At 43.9% G+C, this 17281-nt stretch overlaps 1 protein-coding gene across 1 annotated transcript in view; it reads right to left on the bottom strand.

Moving 5' to 3' along the window:
• The window catches only part of RAB10 (RAB10, member RAS oncogene family), a 47557-nt gene that overhangs the window by 4206 nt on the left and 26070 nt on the right, over positions 1-17281 (bottom strand). The window contains exons 2-5 of the mRNA XM_075750227.1: positions 14740-14800; positions 5200-5338; positions 1471-1560; positions 854-955 (exon numbers count right to left, since the gene is read on the bottom strand). Of these exons, the coding sequence (XP_075606342.1) occupies positions 854-955; positions 1471-1560; positions 5200-5338; positions 14740-14800 (392 nt within the window). The remainder of the gene's footprint in view (positions 1-853; positions 956-1470; positions 1561-5199; positions 5339-14739; positions 14801-17281) is intronic.

Genomic DNA, 17281 nt, shown 5'->3' with positions numbered 1-17281 from the left:
GCCAAGCATCTCGAGCTCCGCAGAGTTTCGGTGCTGGAGAGGCACGGCCTGATCACACGCAGGAATGGGCTAGCGCAGGCGTAAATCAAGTCCTTGGCTACGGGAGTACCTCAACTGACTGGAACCGGCCCTGGAGCCACCCCCGCACCCAGCCCAGCTCGATCCTGCAACAAAACAGCAGCAACTATTGGAAGCCGATGCGTTTCCTATTCATGACAGACATCAGGGACACAAGTACAGCGCTGGGCATACAAAGATTTGGGTACAGGCCACAGGAAAGACAACTGTCTTTATGGTATGTTTCAGGAAGGGGAGCCAACCACCAGGACGAACTGCTGATCCACGTTCTTCTCTCAGTTGCAATGTAACCGTCCAATACAACCTCCAACGAAACGCAGAGGCTGAGAGGGCTCATCGTTGGGAACAAGGTAGGACATGACAGAGCTCATTCATCTGTTCTGCCAACCACGTCTAAACCCTTCCCAACAGGTGCTTAGGAGTGTTTGGGCAATGTCGTGTATCAATGGAGATGGTGGCAGGGAAAGGACACCAACCAAAACGTTGTAACTCCAAGCACATGTATGACACAACCACAAGTTTAAGGGCCAAACAACTATGAGTTTACATTCCTCAGCTCTTTGATGTATACTACCATCTCTAGATAGTACCCCTACAATAATGAAACTTCAAACAAGCTTTAGAAGCTTCAGCTGTACAATAATCCTCCTTCGGGGACCCATTTGTCTTAGCACAAAGTCAAAAGCTGCAACAATTCAGGTAAACATCGAAAGCAATAGGAGCAGAGATTTTAGGATTTTTTTTTTTTTTCCAAAGGAAAACTGTAAGCACCTACCTTTCGAAGAATGTCTTCTGCTAATGTGAGGAATGCCTTCTCAATGTTTATATTTGCTTTTGCACTAGTTTCGAAAAACCTAATACCGTGCTCCCTAGCAATCTAAACCAAAAAAGAAAGAGGGTGTTAGCATCACTGCAAAGCTATTCAATTGGTGCTGCTGTAACTTCAGGATTAGCGCATTTATGAGCACATAATATTCTTGCAGCCGTAGCAGGCATCAGAAGTACTAGCTAGACCAAGTGTCACAAAAGAAGACTTGGAACTTAATGATTCAGAATGAGCAACTGAAGTATATTAAATCACAAGTGAACATCTGAACACAGGACGACAGATACTTATCACGTGACAGGCTTGTAAGGTAACTTAAAGGATGCCCGAAAAATTTTAGTTATCAAAGCAAGCAGAAACTGCAGCTGAACCCGTTCCACTCACTGCACTCCTTTGCAACGCAGCTTCTCAGAACACATCCCCTAGCCTTACAAACCATTAGTAAATCCAGCTGCCCTGCTCGTTCCCTGACACATCCCGCTGTGGCACCCAACCACCTGGAGATGGTGGGAAGTCTTGGCACTGATTTGCTTACTTTGACAAGCAAGTTTTTGTCCAACACTTACCTGTTCGCCTTTTGCTTTAGGGACAACTCTTTTATCTTCCATGTCACACTTGTTTCCTAACAGCATCCTCTCCACATCTTCATTGGCATGCTGCAACGAGACGAGAGACAGGTTTACACATCTCCCCCAAGAAGCAGTATCCACTTTGCTTTTATATTTCCAGGCTGGCTGAAGTCCAGACTGACATTTTCAGGTCTAGGTGTCCTGCACTTTCCCGAGTCCTAACAAAGACTGCTAGAAACCATTCATCAGACAGCGCCTTTAGACTGAATTGCTCACATACCCTAGAAGTGGAATGAGACAACAGCTACGGGATTGACACAGCTCCATCACCACCCTAACACCAGTTATTTTCCCCCTTCCTTTTTATTTCTGTAGTTTAAGTGTGAATTCTTCCTTTCTGAAAGCAACTAAGTGCTGTTCTGCAATGCAGAACCTTCTAGTTAATGTCACTAGCCTACCAAATCTTTGTTAGTTTGCATTCAGTGATGTGGGAAACGAATCAACTTCCTGCCTGGCACTTAGAGGTGTCAGGTTTTAGGTGTGATAGATAAGCACGTTACAGAAATGATGCTACAAAGCATTACAGGATAAGAACAAGCCCACGTCTACAGCTGCCAACAATCAAGCTTCATGCACTGCAGTGGCTCCAGCTGACACTACTACTTTTTTGGTGTTTAAAGGGTCCTTTGCATAGTTTTATTGTAGACAGGTAAGTCTCCTTAACAATTGCAACTATGCTTTCAACCACTGCAAAGCCAAATAACCAGGAAGTTAGCAAAAACCACCTTTTGCCTGTAATTTTTTTAGAGGTTAGCAAGTTAACTAACAAAGGGAAATTACAGCTCTCTAGCATCATGCTGTTCCTCCGACGTTGCAATCACCACAGCAAGACTGCATGTCGGCTCTGTGCTTTAGCTCTATCTGCTAGAATGCTTCACAGAAGTTGAGAAGCTCGCACAGTGAAATGGCACGCAGACGACACAGCAACCACACACAAACCAGGACATCGCAAAGGGAAAACTGAAGCCAGTGCCATGCTAACGCTCAGGATCCAAAGAAAAGCAGGACCACATAGCTGGGAATCACCTTTGCAAGGCAAAAAGCGAGTGCCAGTGCTTTCTCAAGGAACGCTGAATGAGCAAAAAAATCCCTTGGCTGTTCAGTTATTGAAGTGCTGCCAATATCCATCATAGTAAGGGAAGAACATGCCAAAGATATCCACCAGACTAGCAGACAAGTTTCAGCAGCCGCAGCACAAAGCATCACTTAAGTGGATAACTGAAGCACTTTGAAACCTGCCATGAGAAGCTTCTTGGAAAGTCTAATCTGAATTTACTTTCACTCCAACAGCCTTAATACTACTTTATGGTAGCATTACTAATAGTACTACAGAGGCAAGAGACCCATGTACCCAGTACTCCTGCTTGCAGTAACAACCCATTTCACGCTCCTCAGGAGAATCACCCCCAGTTTCTTCCTTCAGGTCACAAGGAGGAAGAGCAACCAGACAGTAAAGGTAGATTAAGATACTGCATAGAATAAGACACTGAAAACGTTGACTTTTCATGCACGCACACACACAAAACTGCTTACACAGCAACAGACTTCTTGCAAATATAGCCAGCCCCAACGTACAAAACTGGGCACTTGAGCAACTCGACTAATTCCTGCTAGCCCAAAGCAAAAGTGCATGGCATAGCACACCTCTGCAGAATGTGTGAACTTCAAATAATTACGTATTTAGCAAGGATCAAGGTGTAACAACTCTAGTTTCCTAGCTATTTCTAAATCAATGCTTAAGTATCTTGTGGAAGAGCCTCCTTGCACAGAATAACAGTTCAGCTTATTGAAAATTCTCCTGAGAGAATATTCTTGGCAATATTAACTCCTTGTGAAACCAAGGCACTTAGTTACTTCATTCACAACTATCATTTGCGATAGTCCTCTACATGAGTGGGTAATACCTGCTACACGTTTTAGGGAGAAGCCCCAACACTGCATCTGGAACCTCAGAGGATGACTTCACCCATCATTTCAGCCAAACACACTCTGTTAGGAAGCTTTTTTTATTACAGAAGCAGCTCACTAAGGTGTCAAACATCCCTCATAAAACTGCTGTGACCATGCAGCCTTCACAATGCACCTGAAATCAGCTGCAGAAGTTTGTGACACAGATTTAAAAACACGAGATCAGCAAAACCATTCACTTCTCGGACGCAATGGTATGAATGACATCCATTACTCAACTTCCTGGATACTACTAATTTTTTTTTTTAAATAAAGCAACTGCAGAATCTAAAGGCCTTGGCTTCAAGTTTACATTCAGCTCGCTGCTAAGTCTCTTACTTCCCCACCACCACCTCTGTACCCTCCAAAATGTGTACCTTTCCATAAGCAGTGTAGTTTCCCATTTCTTGTGCTAGGAAATGAAAGGCTCAATATCACATTTTTGCTCTGTAAGAACCTGTCACCAGCCTCAATGCTTCACCTAGCAATGCCTGACAGCACCCATCTGCTGACGCTCAGTTCTACAGGGCCATCTTCATGCTTTCTAGGAAAATAACGAAGCTAGAAAATCCAAACATTAATTCCATTTGGGAACAGCATAACAAAAGCAAGAACCAGCAGTTGTGCTGCACTCTAACATCTCAGAACTCCCAGAGAACGAACTCTTGGGGATCTGGGCACTTAATGTTTCCACATCAGTTTCTTCTGCTTCACTTGACCTTGCTTGAAATTTTACCAGCCTCCATGTTCAGCATACTCCTCTAACAAGGACAAAAGTCAGCCCTGCAGGTTTGAGCAGTTTGCTAACATTCAACAACAGCAGTTTGCCATATACCTGCAACAGTCATGATAAACTTGCAAATATTTCATGACTCCAGTTTTGAGGGAGCGGAGGTGATAATATTTAATTATCTCTGAAGATTTACAGAGTCATCCATATACAATAGGTTAGTACTAGCAGTGACATATTCTATAGCTACTCTACAGCTTATGGCTTAGCACTGCTCCTCTGCGCACCACCTCATGGTGGCAGCTCCTCCTGAAAACCACAACTCCTCATTACTGGAAGAAGTATTCCTTACCTCTAAGTATTCTCCAGCACAGAAACAAAGTTTACTCATGGACAAATTTGACATTTTAGGACACCACTAGCCCCTGTGTAGCGTTGCAATCCTTCATGCCATTGCTGAGGGGAGAGCTGAGGGAGGGAACACAGGACATAGGGACCCAAACCCCTGTGGTAATTTACACGCTACACCTTCTGCCAGGGTAGAATCCCCGACGGGTTTGGGTTGGAAGAGACCTCCCAGCCCACCCAGTGCCACCCCTGCCATGGGCAGGGACACCCTCCACTAGCCCAGGTTGCCCAAAGCCCCATCCAACCTGGCCTTGAACACTGCCAGGGAGCCAGGGGCAGCCACAGCTTCTCTGGGCACCCTGGGCCAGGGCCTCAGCACCCTCCCAGGGAAGGATTGCTGCCTCCCATCCCATCTCCATCTCCCCTCCTGCAGCTTCAGGCCATTCCCCTTGGCCTGTCCCTCCCTGCCCTTGGCACCAGCCCCTCTCCAGCTTTCCTGGAGCCCCTGCAGGGACTGGAAGGGGCTCTAAGGCTTCCCCAGAAAAAGAAGCTGCAATCCAGAAGCCGAGTTCTGTGGGACTCATGTGCTCTACCAGTCACAACAAACAGCTCAGTTCCAGAGTATTACAAACATCACTCACCTCATCTATGTTTCTGAGCCACTTGCTGATGTTTTCAAAGCTCTTGGCGTTGGTGATGTCATATACTAGCATGATCCCCATGGCACCTCTGTAATAGGAGGTGGTGATGGTGTGAAATCGCTCCTGTCCCGCTGTGTCCCTGCAGAAAACAGACAAGAGCACACATCAGAGGCAAGCTCTAAAGAAACCAGCACGGTATATCTATTATAGGTATCAGACATATATATATTAAAGAAGCACGCATGGCCCCATACATGCTGTACTGCACCACTACGGAGGGATGCGCAAAGTTTTCAAAGAGGGGCAGGACACAGTCCAATGTGCAGCAGCTTCAAGGAAGGCCCACGCCTCCCCAGACGTAGATGAACACTCCGAGAACAAGGGCAAGCTTCAGTGAGCCAGGCTCAAGAGGGTACAGAAACTCCGGGTTTGAAGTTTCCCTTTTGGATTTTACTTTTAAGGGTATTGTTTTTTCAAAAACACATTTCAGAGTCAACCATGACAGAGAGACAAAAGACACTGGAATGCTTAACTGGGCTTACACGACTACAGTGGCGGAAGACGAAGCTAGCTGTTGAACAGCAAAGTGGTAAGTTGCAGTAGGTCCTCTGGTGTACTGCCACAATAAATCAACCCAGTATCGAGTCACGGTAGAAATTTGGTAATTTTAAACTTTGTAATTTTATTCACCACTTGAAACTTGCACCTAAAAGAAGAAACTTTTATTTCCAAGTCTCATATCTCGGGGAAGCGTCTCAAAGACTTCTGAGCCCCAGTAGCAAACAGGATGAAAACAGGAGCAAGAAATGCTCTACCACCACTTCGACAGGACTGTGAGCTCCAGCAGTGGGAGTGTCTGAACAACCCCAGAAACATCGCTGTCCCAGACACTCTCCCCTGTTACTGACCAGTTCTTCCTAAATGAACCTAAAAATAAGCTGCTTTAAAACTCCACCTACCATTTTTAAGTTACATACCATAACCACTGACCAGCCCGATTAGACACTGCACAACCCCAGCTGACGCAGTACTGAAGTTTCTGTAGGAAGTTCCCAAAATATTGTAGGTTTTAGCCGTGCCGCTGTCAAAGCCAGCAGAGTCTGGAACAGCAATGACCTGGCCCAACTATCCAGTCAAGGCTACCACAATGCCCAAGATCATCCCTTTCCATTTCAGCAGCTGCTCAGCAGCCACAAAGACGATCACTCAACATTTTCTGGAACTCAGACTTAAAACTGAGAAGAATTTTGTTTTCAGATCAATTTTATAAAGCCTTGACATGATCTTACAAATTCATACAACTTCATATTCCTGAAATTACAAATACAAATTCATAGTCCTGAAATTTTAAAGTGTTTGAAAAATAAATCTAGGAGATGGACTGTAACATTACATTGTTGATTTCTATTAGCAATATGCTGAAAATCGATCATGCAAGATTAATGACAGTATGTGTTTTCTCACCTCATTCTGAGATCTCTGATGGAATGCATGAGATTTGGTTAAACAAACCTGCATGCCATTAAGTTGAGAATTAGGAGTTCACTGCCTATTCTACAGTGTTTTTCAGAGGACAAACCTAACAGATTACATGTTTTCAATGACACTATTCACATGAGGAGGACACGGAGCTGCTGGAGCGAGTCCAGAGGAGGCCACGGAGATGCTGCGAGGGCTGGAGCACCTCTGCTCTGGAGACCTCAGGCTGAGAGAGTTGGGCTGGTTCAGCCTGGAGAAGGCTGCAGGGAGACCTTATTGCCACCTTTCAATACTTCAGGCGGGGGTTATAAGAAAGATGGGGACAGACTTTTAGCAGGTCCCTTCCAACCCAAACCATTCTATGATTCTATGACCTGTAGCGATAGGACAAGGGGTAATGGGTTTAGAATAAAAGAGAGGAGATTCAGACTAGATATATAGAAGATATTTATTACACTGAGGGTGGTGAAACACTGGCACAGGTTGCCCAGAGAGGTGGTAGATGCCCCATCCCTGGAAACATCCAAGGTCAGGTTGGACTGGGCTTCGGGGAACCTGATCTAGTTGAAGATACAATCACAGACTGGTTTGGGCTGGAAGGGACCTCAAAGATCATCTAGTTCCAACACCCCTACCATGGGCAGGGACACCGTCCACTAGACCAGGTTACCCAAAGCCTCATCGCAGGGGGTTTAGATGAGCTTTAACGGTCCCTTCCCACCCAAACCATTCTGCAATTCGATGACTCTATGACAAGGTAGAATCAAAGGCGTCTCCAAATTTATACTGGTCTAAATTGAGATGACACATTCCCTAACTGCCTTCAGAAAGGCACAGGGTTTCCCCTGTGACCTACAGACCCACATTTCCTTGCTCACAAACCAGTAACCTCAGAAAAGATCATGGACTGCAGTTGATCTAGTTCAATTAATTTCCCTCTCAACTGTTCCTGAGGTCACAGCAAATGCCTTGGCAGAACGTGGACACCACCGGGCACCAAGTCCCATGAAAACTCGGCTCTCCCCACTGCCCTGTCACCTACAGTTGAACCAACAAATGCTGACTGCTGTTGCCAAATCAATTTATTTGAAGCACACATCAGATTTCTGGCCAAGTATCAGTTGGCAAATGGAGAGTAAATGAAAAGCCTCGAAATCTGAAGATGCCATAGAGGAACAGTTCTGAGATGCAGGGAAATGCTCTACAAAGTTCCTTCTCAAAGAGTCTTATCAGACCCCGGACCACTGTTCTAGCACACACAATAGCTGCTGGAGAGGCTGATTGCTCCTCATCTTTTATCTCCTCCCAGGAGATGACAAATATCAGGAAGAAGGCAAACTGTGGAGGAGGAACAGGGGCAGGTCCTAAACCCAAGCACCACTTTGTTCAGAGACGTTCTAGCAGGCCGTGCTGTGCAGAGGTCTGGCTCACGGGCAGTAGCCTCGAGAGGCAACCTAGTCCATGCCCTGGCTCCTCAAAATGTTGAGGAATACCCACATTATTCCTGAAAGATGCCTGATGTTCTGCTGGAGACATCTGATGATTGTCGGCTTGAACCCTCCTCTCTCATTTCCTCTCTGCCCCATTTGGATGTTTCTTCTCATGGCACACTTTGGTTTTCCTTAGTGCAAATTAGGGCCATCAATCCTTGTGTAACCTTTCATAGGTAACGAGAGGAGTTGATTCCCCTTCTTTCTACAATTATTTTTTACATACGCAAACACAGCTCTTGCACCTTCCTTGAATTTTCCCCAGCCACCTCAAGTTCTTTAGACCTTACTCGCTGGCCAAAGGTCTACGATACGCAGCCTCACTCATTACTCTGGGCTCCCTCCCATTTGCCCATGTCTAAGCAAAAACCAGGACACTACTCCAGCTAAGTCTTCCCAGCCTCACACGGGAATATTTTCTAGAAGACCTGGGCATGCCTGTTTACAAATCCCACTCCCTTCCTTCATGATGAAGCAGGTGACTTTTCTGACATTTGAGTAACGGATGACACGTACTGAAATTGTAACTGTGCATTTGTGTCTAATGAATTTCGCAGGACTTTTTCCAATGACATTTCTCCAATGCAATCTGAATTATAATCCAGTCCTCTACACAATTTATACTTTGCAATTTCACCTTTTCCTGCTTAGCTTAAATACAATAACCATACTCTCTATTGCCTTATCCCAACCATTAAAGAAAACAGTGCCTATCATGAAACACAGGACAGACTCCTGCAAAATATCTCAACAGAACCCTTACTCATGCATCGTTTATTTTCTCTTGCCATGAGTTTTGGATCCACTTGATAGCCCCTTCCCCTGACTCACTTCCCCCTAAACTGCTTATATCAAGCAGGACAGTGTCAGAAAAGCCTTACCAAGAACATCAAGACGTAGGGCATCTGCGATTTCTCCCCTCCTGACAAGGCCTGAGGCCATCACAGTAAGAATTCAGATTGATTTTACACAACTTGGCATCGGCAACACTTAGTTGTTACTCATTGCTTGTCACGTCCTATGCACCTACAACTAACTTGCTTAGTTAACTCCTCCAGTGCTTTTTCTGGCGACCGAAGCTAAGCTAATGGATGAAAAGAAAGCTGGGGAGGGAAAAAGCAAAGAACCTGGAGTGTTTCTTTTTTTTTTTTTTTTTTTAAATAAGTACTATATTTGCCCTTTCCCCTCTTAATGGATTCTCCATTCATTATTCAGAGATAACTCTTAATGGATGTGAGATTAGAGAACTGACTGAGGCAAACAGAGGAAGTGAGTTATGGTTTTCAAACTGCCTACGACTGATGAATCCACCCTGAGCAAACGGCACAAGACAATCGGAGATAGCAATGTCTTATTTACTGCCCTGGCTTTCCATTCTTTTGTTCAAACCTTCAGGATGTAAGAATATGCTCCAAAGCTGTGGGTGTGCAATAAATCCTTGATGTAGGCAAAAACATTTGTGGAAGCTAATGTAGACAAAGACTATTAAGGTAGCCAAGGAAAACGAGGCCCTACTGCACAAGAGGAAATCGAACTTGGCTTGTTTAGCTGCAAAATGAAGACAAAGAAGGTCGTCCTGTGGGACTAGGGAAAGGAGAAGCACAAGGAAAGTGAGAAATCCATTGAAATTATTCTCATGCCAACATTAAAGTATGCATAAGCTATATCGTATTAGAGGTTTAACCAACAGAGAAAAGAATTTCTGGGACAGCTTTCCAGTTGACCTAGCAGAGACTAAAGAAACCTTAAAATGTACTATTATTTGTTTATGAAAGATTTACACGGATGCAACAAGAAGAGATTACATCTGATGATCTGTGAAGATCCTTCCAGTCCACATAGCTCAAAATAAAGGTCTTCAATGTATTAAACTAAATTCTTAGCAACATAATCCTAAGAATTTTATTACAGTCCCACTTTCTTCTTATATTTGTAAAACTACACAGCAGAGTATTGCATCGAAGAAACTGTACTGCTGCCATCATGCACACTCTGGGAGCTTCAGTGACTGGGTCGAAGACTTTCCTTCACGAAGGAGTATCTGTGAGAGACTTCGTGACCGGCAAATTTCAGCTTTTCTGAAAGATATTCAGCCAGGAAAAAAAAAAAATCTGTAATGAGTGAAGTATCCAATTGTTTTACAGGAAGTCAGACTGACACGCCAAAAGAGTCTCTTCCACCCTGAGCTATGCACACAGTGAACAGTCTCAAAAGCTCTCAGCAGCAAGAGTTAACTATTATATCTTCCTAGGGTAATTGCAAAAATTAATGAGACTGGACGTACACCAGTCAGTGGTGCTGTCTGCAGCTTTGGCAGTTGACCACCCTACTTAGTAAATGCAAGAACTTGCATATAACAGGGAATTGCCACACGTGGAACTATTCCGGTTAGCTATGTTGCTGCACACTTCTTTCACTTGGACAGGTCTTCCAGGTCAGATGATTATTTTTGCAACAAGCTCATTGCTGAATAAAACAAAATTCTGAGGACATTTTTCTAGCCACATAAAAGCATTCCCAAAGATGCACTGCTAGAAAAAAGTTTCTTCATGGTCTTCTACACAGTTAAGAGCTGTATACTAAAAAAAAAAAAAATAAGGCTGTTTCTAAAATTTGGAATCGGTCAACAAGACTGTAGGAAAATATGCTGACATACAAGTTTTATGTAAAGACAGGAGGATCAGAGTAGCAGCTAAGTAGGAAAAAAAAATTAGATGTCTTTGAATCTCTGAGTTCAGTGTTTTTCAGTTTACTACACAAGCAATTCTGTCATCGTACTGCTTCCATATTAATACAACACACTCAAGTGTGATTGTTTCATACATCACTGAAAAGAAACAAGTCGCTGTCTTACCCAGCTCTGGAAGCTCTTCAGGATCTAGCCTTTTCGATCTCAACTTTCTGGCCTTGACGCTGCAAGTCACTGCACTGCTACAAGCCTGTGCAGACACTCCCGTGCAGCAGCTCTGCAAACAAGGCTGTCCCAGGCACAAGAAGAATCAAGCGCTTTGCTAACATGTACCTACAGTCATTCACCTCAGTCTATCAGAGATCCTTGTTCTGGCGTGACAGTACACGCTGCCAGGCTGCCAGGAAAGCAACCTGCATGAAATCTGGTAAATGGAAAATTCACAGGGGAGGAATCAACAACCGTTAGTTCCCATGAACCCCTACAAAACGAACTCTTCGTACAGCTCTACCCATGTATTTTGGTTACTCCTTACCGTCAGCTTAAGACTTGTCATGTATACACCATGTGGCTGTTTAAAGAAACCTGGGTTTACTTACTACTCTTAGAAAAGCAAATACGGACCTCTTGAAAAGGCTAATCACTCACCCACTGCTCACATAACCCCACTCTGTTTATAATCCCTAGAAAGCTATTCCTAAATACTGCAGTTATTTCTTGAACAGCTTTCTACCCTACCCCATCCCTCCAGATTCCACAGTCAGCATCAGGGTGTTTGGGGTTTTTGTTTTGAATTCACTCTCCCAATATCAATCACCTGTCAAACCACTTCCAGATTTCCTCTCACAGTTCCTAGTTGTCTCCCCAGACCGCAGAGTCTGTGAACAGAGACACCAAAAAGTGGCTGTACTTTCTGCAACCGATTTTCACAGAATATTCTTGAATCACTGGAAAGAGGGCTCCTGGGGTAAGTTCTTCTGCAATAGCAGAACAGGATGCATCCCGATCCACTTATTTGTCAAGTTCTGTTCCAAAGTACCTGGCCAATCAAGGGGCTTCTCCCCCGTCCACATTCCCCTTTCTCTACTTCATCCCCATTACACTGAACCAGAGCTTCTCCCAGAGTCTCCCACTCCTGCTGGTGGATTTCCAGCAACTTTCATTTCCACAGTCCTTGAGCTCAGAGAGTCCTTCCTTCTCCTCCGTGTCTGCTACCACTATGTATTTTCTGGGCAGTTCAAGGACTTCTGGAGCCAGAGATCCCATCTGTGTGTTTAACAGTCCAAAACAGACTGTTCCTTCGTGAATTCCCTTGCGAACCTGCGTACATCTGCAGCTACCACAACATCTTGTGATGAGGAGTTTCACAGCTTAGCTTCATTTCCTTGTGTTGTGCCCGTGCCACCTTTCAGCCTTGTGCCAGAACTAATGCTCTGGTACTGGAAAAGTCAGTGAGTTACATCAATCTTTGCCTGCCTTTTCCAGTATACTCATGATTTTTAAAAAAATGCACTTTGGTCACTTCTCTGACATGCTGAAGAATCCTAATCTTTCCAGTTGTTCTTCCTAAAATAGCTATTACATCCCTCTGATCATCCTATTTGCCCCTTTCTTCTAGGGCATCAAAACTGTGTATTATGTTAGATTGTGACACTTACTTCCCTGCCCACTGGAAATTATTACACTCACTGTATCGGAAAAATCCCATCTAATTTTTCAATTGCTGCAGTATGCTAATAAGTTTAGTGAATTACAGGATGCCCAAGCCTTTCGGTTTCCATTTCAAAGTGATTCTGTCCGTGTTCCTGCAGTGTATAATATTACACTCTCCATAGCTGAATTTTTAGCTCTATTACTCCATGGGCATGACCCATACTTTGGATGCAAGAAAAGCTACAATAACAGCCTTAGGTTTACAAAGGAAACGTTCCACTAAATGCATCCTTTGCATATAAACTGCTGCAGTGGGAGCGAGGTGGAATTCTGGAAATATGTTACACAACTCCTGGAAGTACAGGGTGAGTTTAAATACAGGAAGCAGTGGTTAAATATAGATGCATTGCACAAAATATCTTCACCAAAAGACACTACTGTTCTAGCCACCAAACCACTGCTGGGCAAAACTTGTACAGGAAAAGCTGGAAACTACAAAGCCTTTTTAAAATTTTATTATTATTATTTTCCATCAAAAGTGCATGCCACAGGAACTTCATTTTCTGCTTTCCAAGTTTCATTTCAAACGTGAAACTTTAAACTGGCAGGAACAAGCAGCAGATCCAGACAACGACCTCCCAACTTTGCAACGTTTAAAAGTTGCAATTTCATAAAACTCAGCTCACCCCAATCCATCTTTGTGTCCCTCAGCCGCTAAAACCCACGAGGCGTACAGCTTCCTTATGGCTTGCTTCTCTATATATGTATCAAACATCCTCCGCATTCCAGATTTTCAGTTTTTACATTTCACAATGACTTCTTCCTAAGTTTAATCTAACAGTTCCTTCAAGTCATCCCAATGCTTTGTTCTCCCTTTCTATCCCACGGTAATGCACAGCACTTACCCTGCTGGGGTAAAAAATATGACAAAACAATTGACAGAAGTTACGGTTTGATCTGGGTTGGAAATCTGAACGTTAACAGTCTGGTGAACTCACACAGCAAGAGCTGCTCAGAAAGTCAGTCAGCAAAGCTGCATGACCCTGAACGTCTCTTCGGCTGACGCTCAGTCCCTTCCTTCCCACTGCCCTGCTCTCGGTTCCCGGCTGATCTATACCCGTCCTTCCACAGACAGCTCCATCCAAAACACTGCCCTTATAAACGCAGTCTCCCTTTGCAGCTCCCCGCTGAAGCATCCCAGCACATCGAGTTACTTCATCGTCCAAGTGCTTCCTTATCCACCAGCTATGCAGTTTATACCAAAAAAATAATAATCAACTTTGACAACTCTTTCCCTTGCAGGGCACAACCCAAAATAACTAAATTGGCCGACTTCTGCTTGTAGGATGGGGATATGAGAAACAACCGAGACATGGTGGATGCTCAGAGCGATGGTAACACGAAGGATTCAGAACACATTTGTTCGGAAAGATAATAATTCAGCCAGAAGAAGATCAGTGCTTCCTTCTAACTGGAACCCATCTGCCTGCACCTACAAGCATAATCATTATCAAGCCATAAAAGATTTTCACTAGTGGGGGACAAAATGGGCAAATTCAAGTTCTGAACTCTCAGTAAAGCTGGAGAATGCACTAGCAATATGTGTACCTGGTTGAGGAGGGAGTATAAACAAAAATATAGGCTAGGAGAAGCCATTAGCTTTCCTGATCTGACTTGTTACAGGGCTACTTAAAAAGAAGAAAAGTCTCCAGTAAAACATGCACAGCAAGCTAAAAGTTAAGTTTTGCCTCATGTTAGGCTTTCCAACAGAAAAGCAGTCGTGTTTTCAGCCAGCTGAGAGACTGTCCGCAGTTTACTATGGAAAAACCTAAGCGCAGGCATGGATTGCACTTCCCTGCTGATGCAAAGCAAGGCTATTGCTCAATTTATAGTCACAGATTCAAGGCAACTCCTCATTTAAAAATTCCAGTTCTAAAACATTTCCCCCTAAATCACAGACTGCAAGGGTCCTGTCGTCACCAACAGATCTGCCAACAGCCTGCCCAAGGCAGCAGCCAGTAACAGCGGTTATAAACGCAACGCACAGATCTCTTCCCCATTTCTTGAAAATTTAGGTGAATACACAGGGCTTTACCGCTACTGAAAATACAAAGCGGTTACAAAATGAGACACCTGAATGTAATCTCAGAAAGAGTAAACTCTTCTCATGAAAACCTGCTTCTGAAAGAAGCCATCCAGAAGGACGTAGCTTCTCGGCATATTACTCACCATATCTGTAGCTTGATCTTCTTTCCTTGTAATTCAACTGTTTTAATCTTGAAGTCTATCCCTAAAATAAACAAACACATAAATAAGTCATTAGTATTTATTTACCAAAAAAAACCAATCCCACATCAACTCAGAATTGCTGCAGACAGAAGAACAGCTTTCTGCTTTTACTGGATCGTCAGGTAAACCAAGGATGTCCAAGTAAGCTGGAATGCAAGAGGAGCACGACGACTGCGGTGGTTTAACCCAGCAGGCAGCCAAACCCCAAGCAGCCACTCGCTCTCCCCCCCACAGTGAGATGGGGGAGAGAATCGGGGTGAAAAGTAGGATTTGTGGGTTGAGATAAAAACAGTTTAACAGGACAGCAAAGGAAGAGAAAAATAATAACAATAATAATGATAAAAGAATATCTAAAACAAGTGACACCATGTCCCCTCCCAGCTTCTTGGGCACCTCCTCGCTGCCAGGGCACGGGAAGCTGACAAGTCCTTGACTTAGCACAAGCCTTACTGAGCAACAGCTAAACCGTCAGCGTGTTACCAACGTTATTCCCAGCCTAAATCCCAACCACAGCGCTATACCCGCTGTTAGGAAGGACATTAACTCTCTCCCAGCTGAAACCAGGACAACGACCAACACAAACAGGGCCTCAAAGGTCTACAACCGGTCCACAGACACCTTCGGGTAACACTGTTCAGATGATTCGGCTTGCAAAAGCTTTTAAGTTTCTTGCTTGTTTTTACAAAAGAACAGTATCAGGATTTTGCAGTTTTTCTGGAGAACTTCCAAAAAGAAGTTTGCATATAAATTTAATCACCCTAAACAAAATAGCAAGCTCTTCTTGTTTTTTAAGACGACACCCCCCCCAAATGATTAAACCACAATGATTTGCATATGCTGAAAAATTATGTGAAATATTGCAGTTTTTCATTTACTTAACTTTTACACCTAATCCTTGTGGTACCACCAATTCAGAAACCTCTCAAAAAACCTGCCTCTTTTTCTCCCAAGATTGACCTTTCCATTCATCTTGTTCAAGTAACCTAGCTGGAAGAATAACAAGAACTACAGAACTCTTAATGCTCGTTACCCATTTAACGTAACTCAAGGCAGTCAGTCTGCGCGAGAGCCTACACCAGAGCATGTGACAAGACTCCAGACTGTTAAAAATAGTCCTCTTGCTTTTTACACCGTTGAAACAAGCAGCAGAAGCCCTGAACTGTCTCTTGAGTTAAACACAAACGCATGTGGTTTACAGTCAGTCAACCTCAAGCTTCAATAATGTAAGCAGAACGGTTTAAGCAAGACGAAGCTTTCAACCAGCAGTAAAAGGCAAAGGTTGGGTTGGCCCCCAACCACCACGTCTCTTCGTCCGGGTCCATCCCCCGGTCCAGCCTCCAAGGTGGTACAAGCAAAGTCACCACTTGACAGAAGCGTGTAACCACGACTCTCAAAACTCACAGAGTATGCAGAAAACATCTTGACAGAGCATGAGTAAGGTTTTACTTTTAATACCAACTAATACCAAATAATTCACATGCTAATTTGTGGCAAAAGCTGAAATGGTATTGCAAGGAAGTTAGTTAACTATGGGATTTGCAAGGACTGACCGAAGAGGAGATGAGGCAGACCTGTCCTGAGACGACTTAGGAAAGAAGAAACTATCAAACTGAAGACAGATCCTTAGCTGAGACCAATGCTGAAACCAGTATTTAATACTTTTTATGATTAATTCTGGTGCAATAGATTGTCCTATCTGAAGTCTACTGCTTACCAAAGCGAGAGGCATTGTACAAAGGATGACTGAAATAAGAAACTGATAATCTTGAAGACAGAATAAAAACAAGGGATGGGTGTCAGCAGTACGAAACACAACATTACTTGCCTGTTACCTAAGAATTTCTTCTGTGAACCAGGAGCTGCTTTCACATGACAAAGAAGAAAGATGAAAGGCTGAGCGATTACCATTTTACTTTCAGGGAGTAACCATAATCCAAAGGAGAGGCAACCCTAGAATAAGCGAATAGTCATGCAGGCAGCTGGTGAGAAATTTCCATCCGAGGCAGGGAAACACGATCACCGTTGTAAAAGGCCTTGGTGAAACCTCATTTGTGCAATAGGTGTACAAACTAATCACTCTTCCCTAGATGAGATGGGCTCAGACCAAAATCGATGCCATGCAAGACAAACCAGGATGAGGACCCCCCCACCAGCTCCTCCATAGCACAAGAGGCTTGAGGACCATGTCTTGTTTCAACCTGTTCTTCCCAAAACTGAAGAAAAGAAGGGGCAGGCAACTCAGGAGGACTACAAAGAGGTCACGAGGCAGGGAGAAAATTAGAAGGGCCAAAGCCCAGCTAGGACTTAATCTGGCTACTGCTGTAAAAGACAGTAAAAAAATGGTTCTATAAATACATTAGCAACAAAAGAGGAGCTAAGGAGAATCTCCTTCCTTTATTGGATGTGGGGGGAAACATAGGGACAAAGGATGAGGATAAAGGCTGAGGTCCTTAATGCTGCCTTTGCCTCAGTCTTTAGCAGT

Source organism: Balearica regulorum, chromosome 3, assembly GCF_011004875.1.
Source record: "Balearica regulorum gibbericeps isolate bBalReg1 chromosome 3, bBalReg1.pri, whole genome shotgun sequence".
In the NCBI taxonomy this organism is placed as follows: domain Eukaryota; kingdom Metazoa; phylum Chordata; class Aves; order Gruiformes; family Gruidae; genus Balearica; species Balearica regulorum.
Note: the sequence above shows the minus strand (reverse complement) of the source record. Positions and strands in the feature narration are given on the sequence as shown.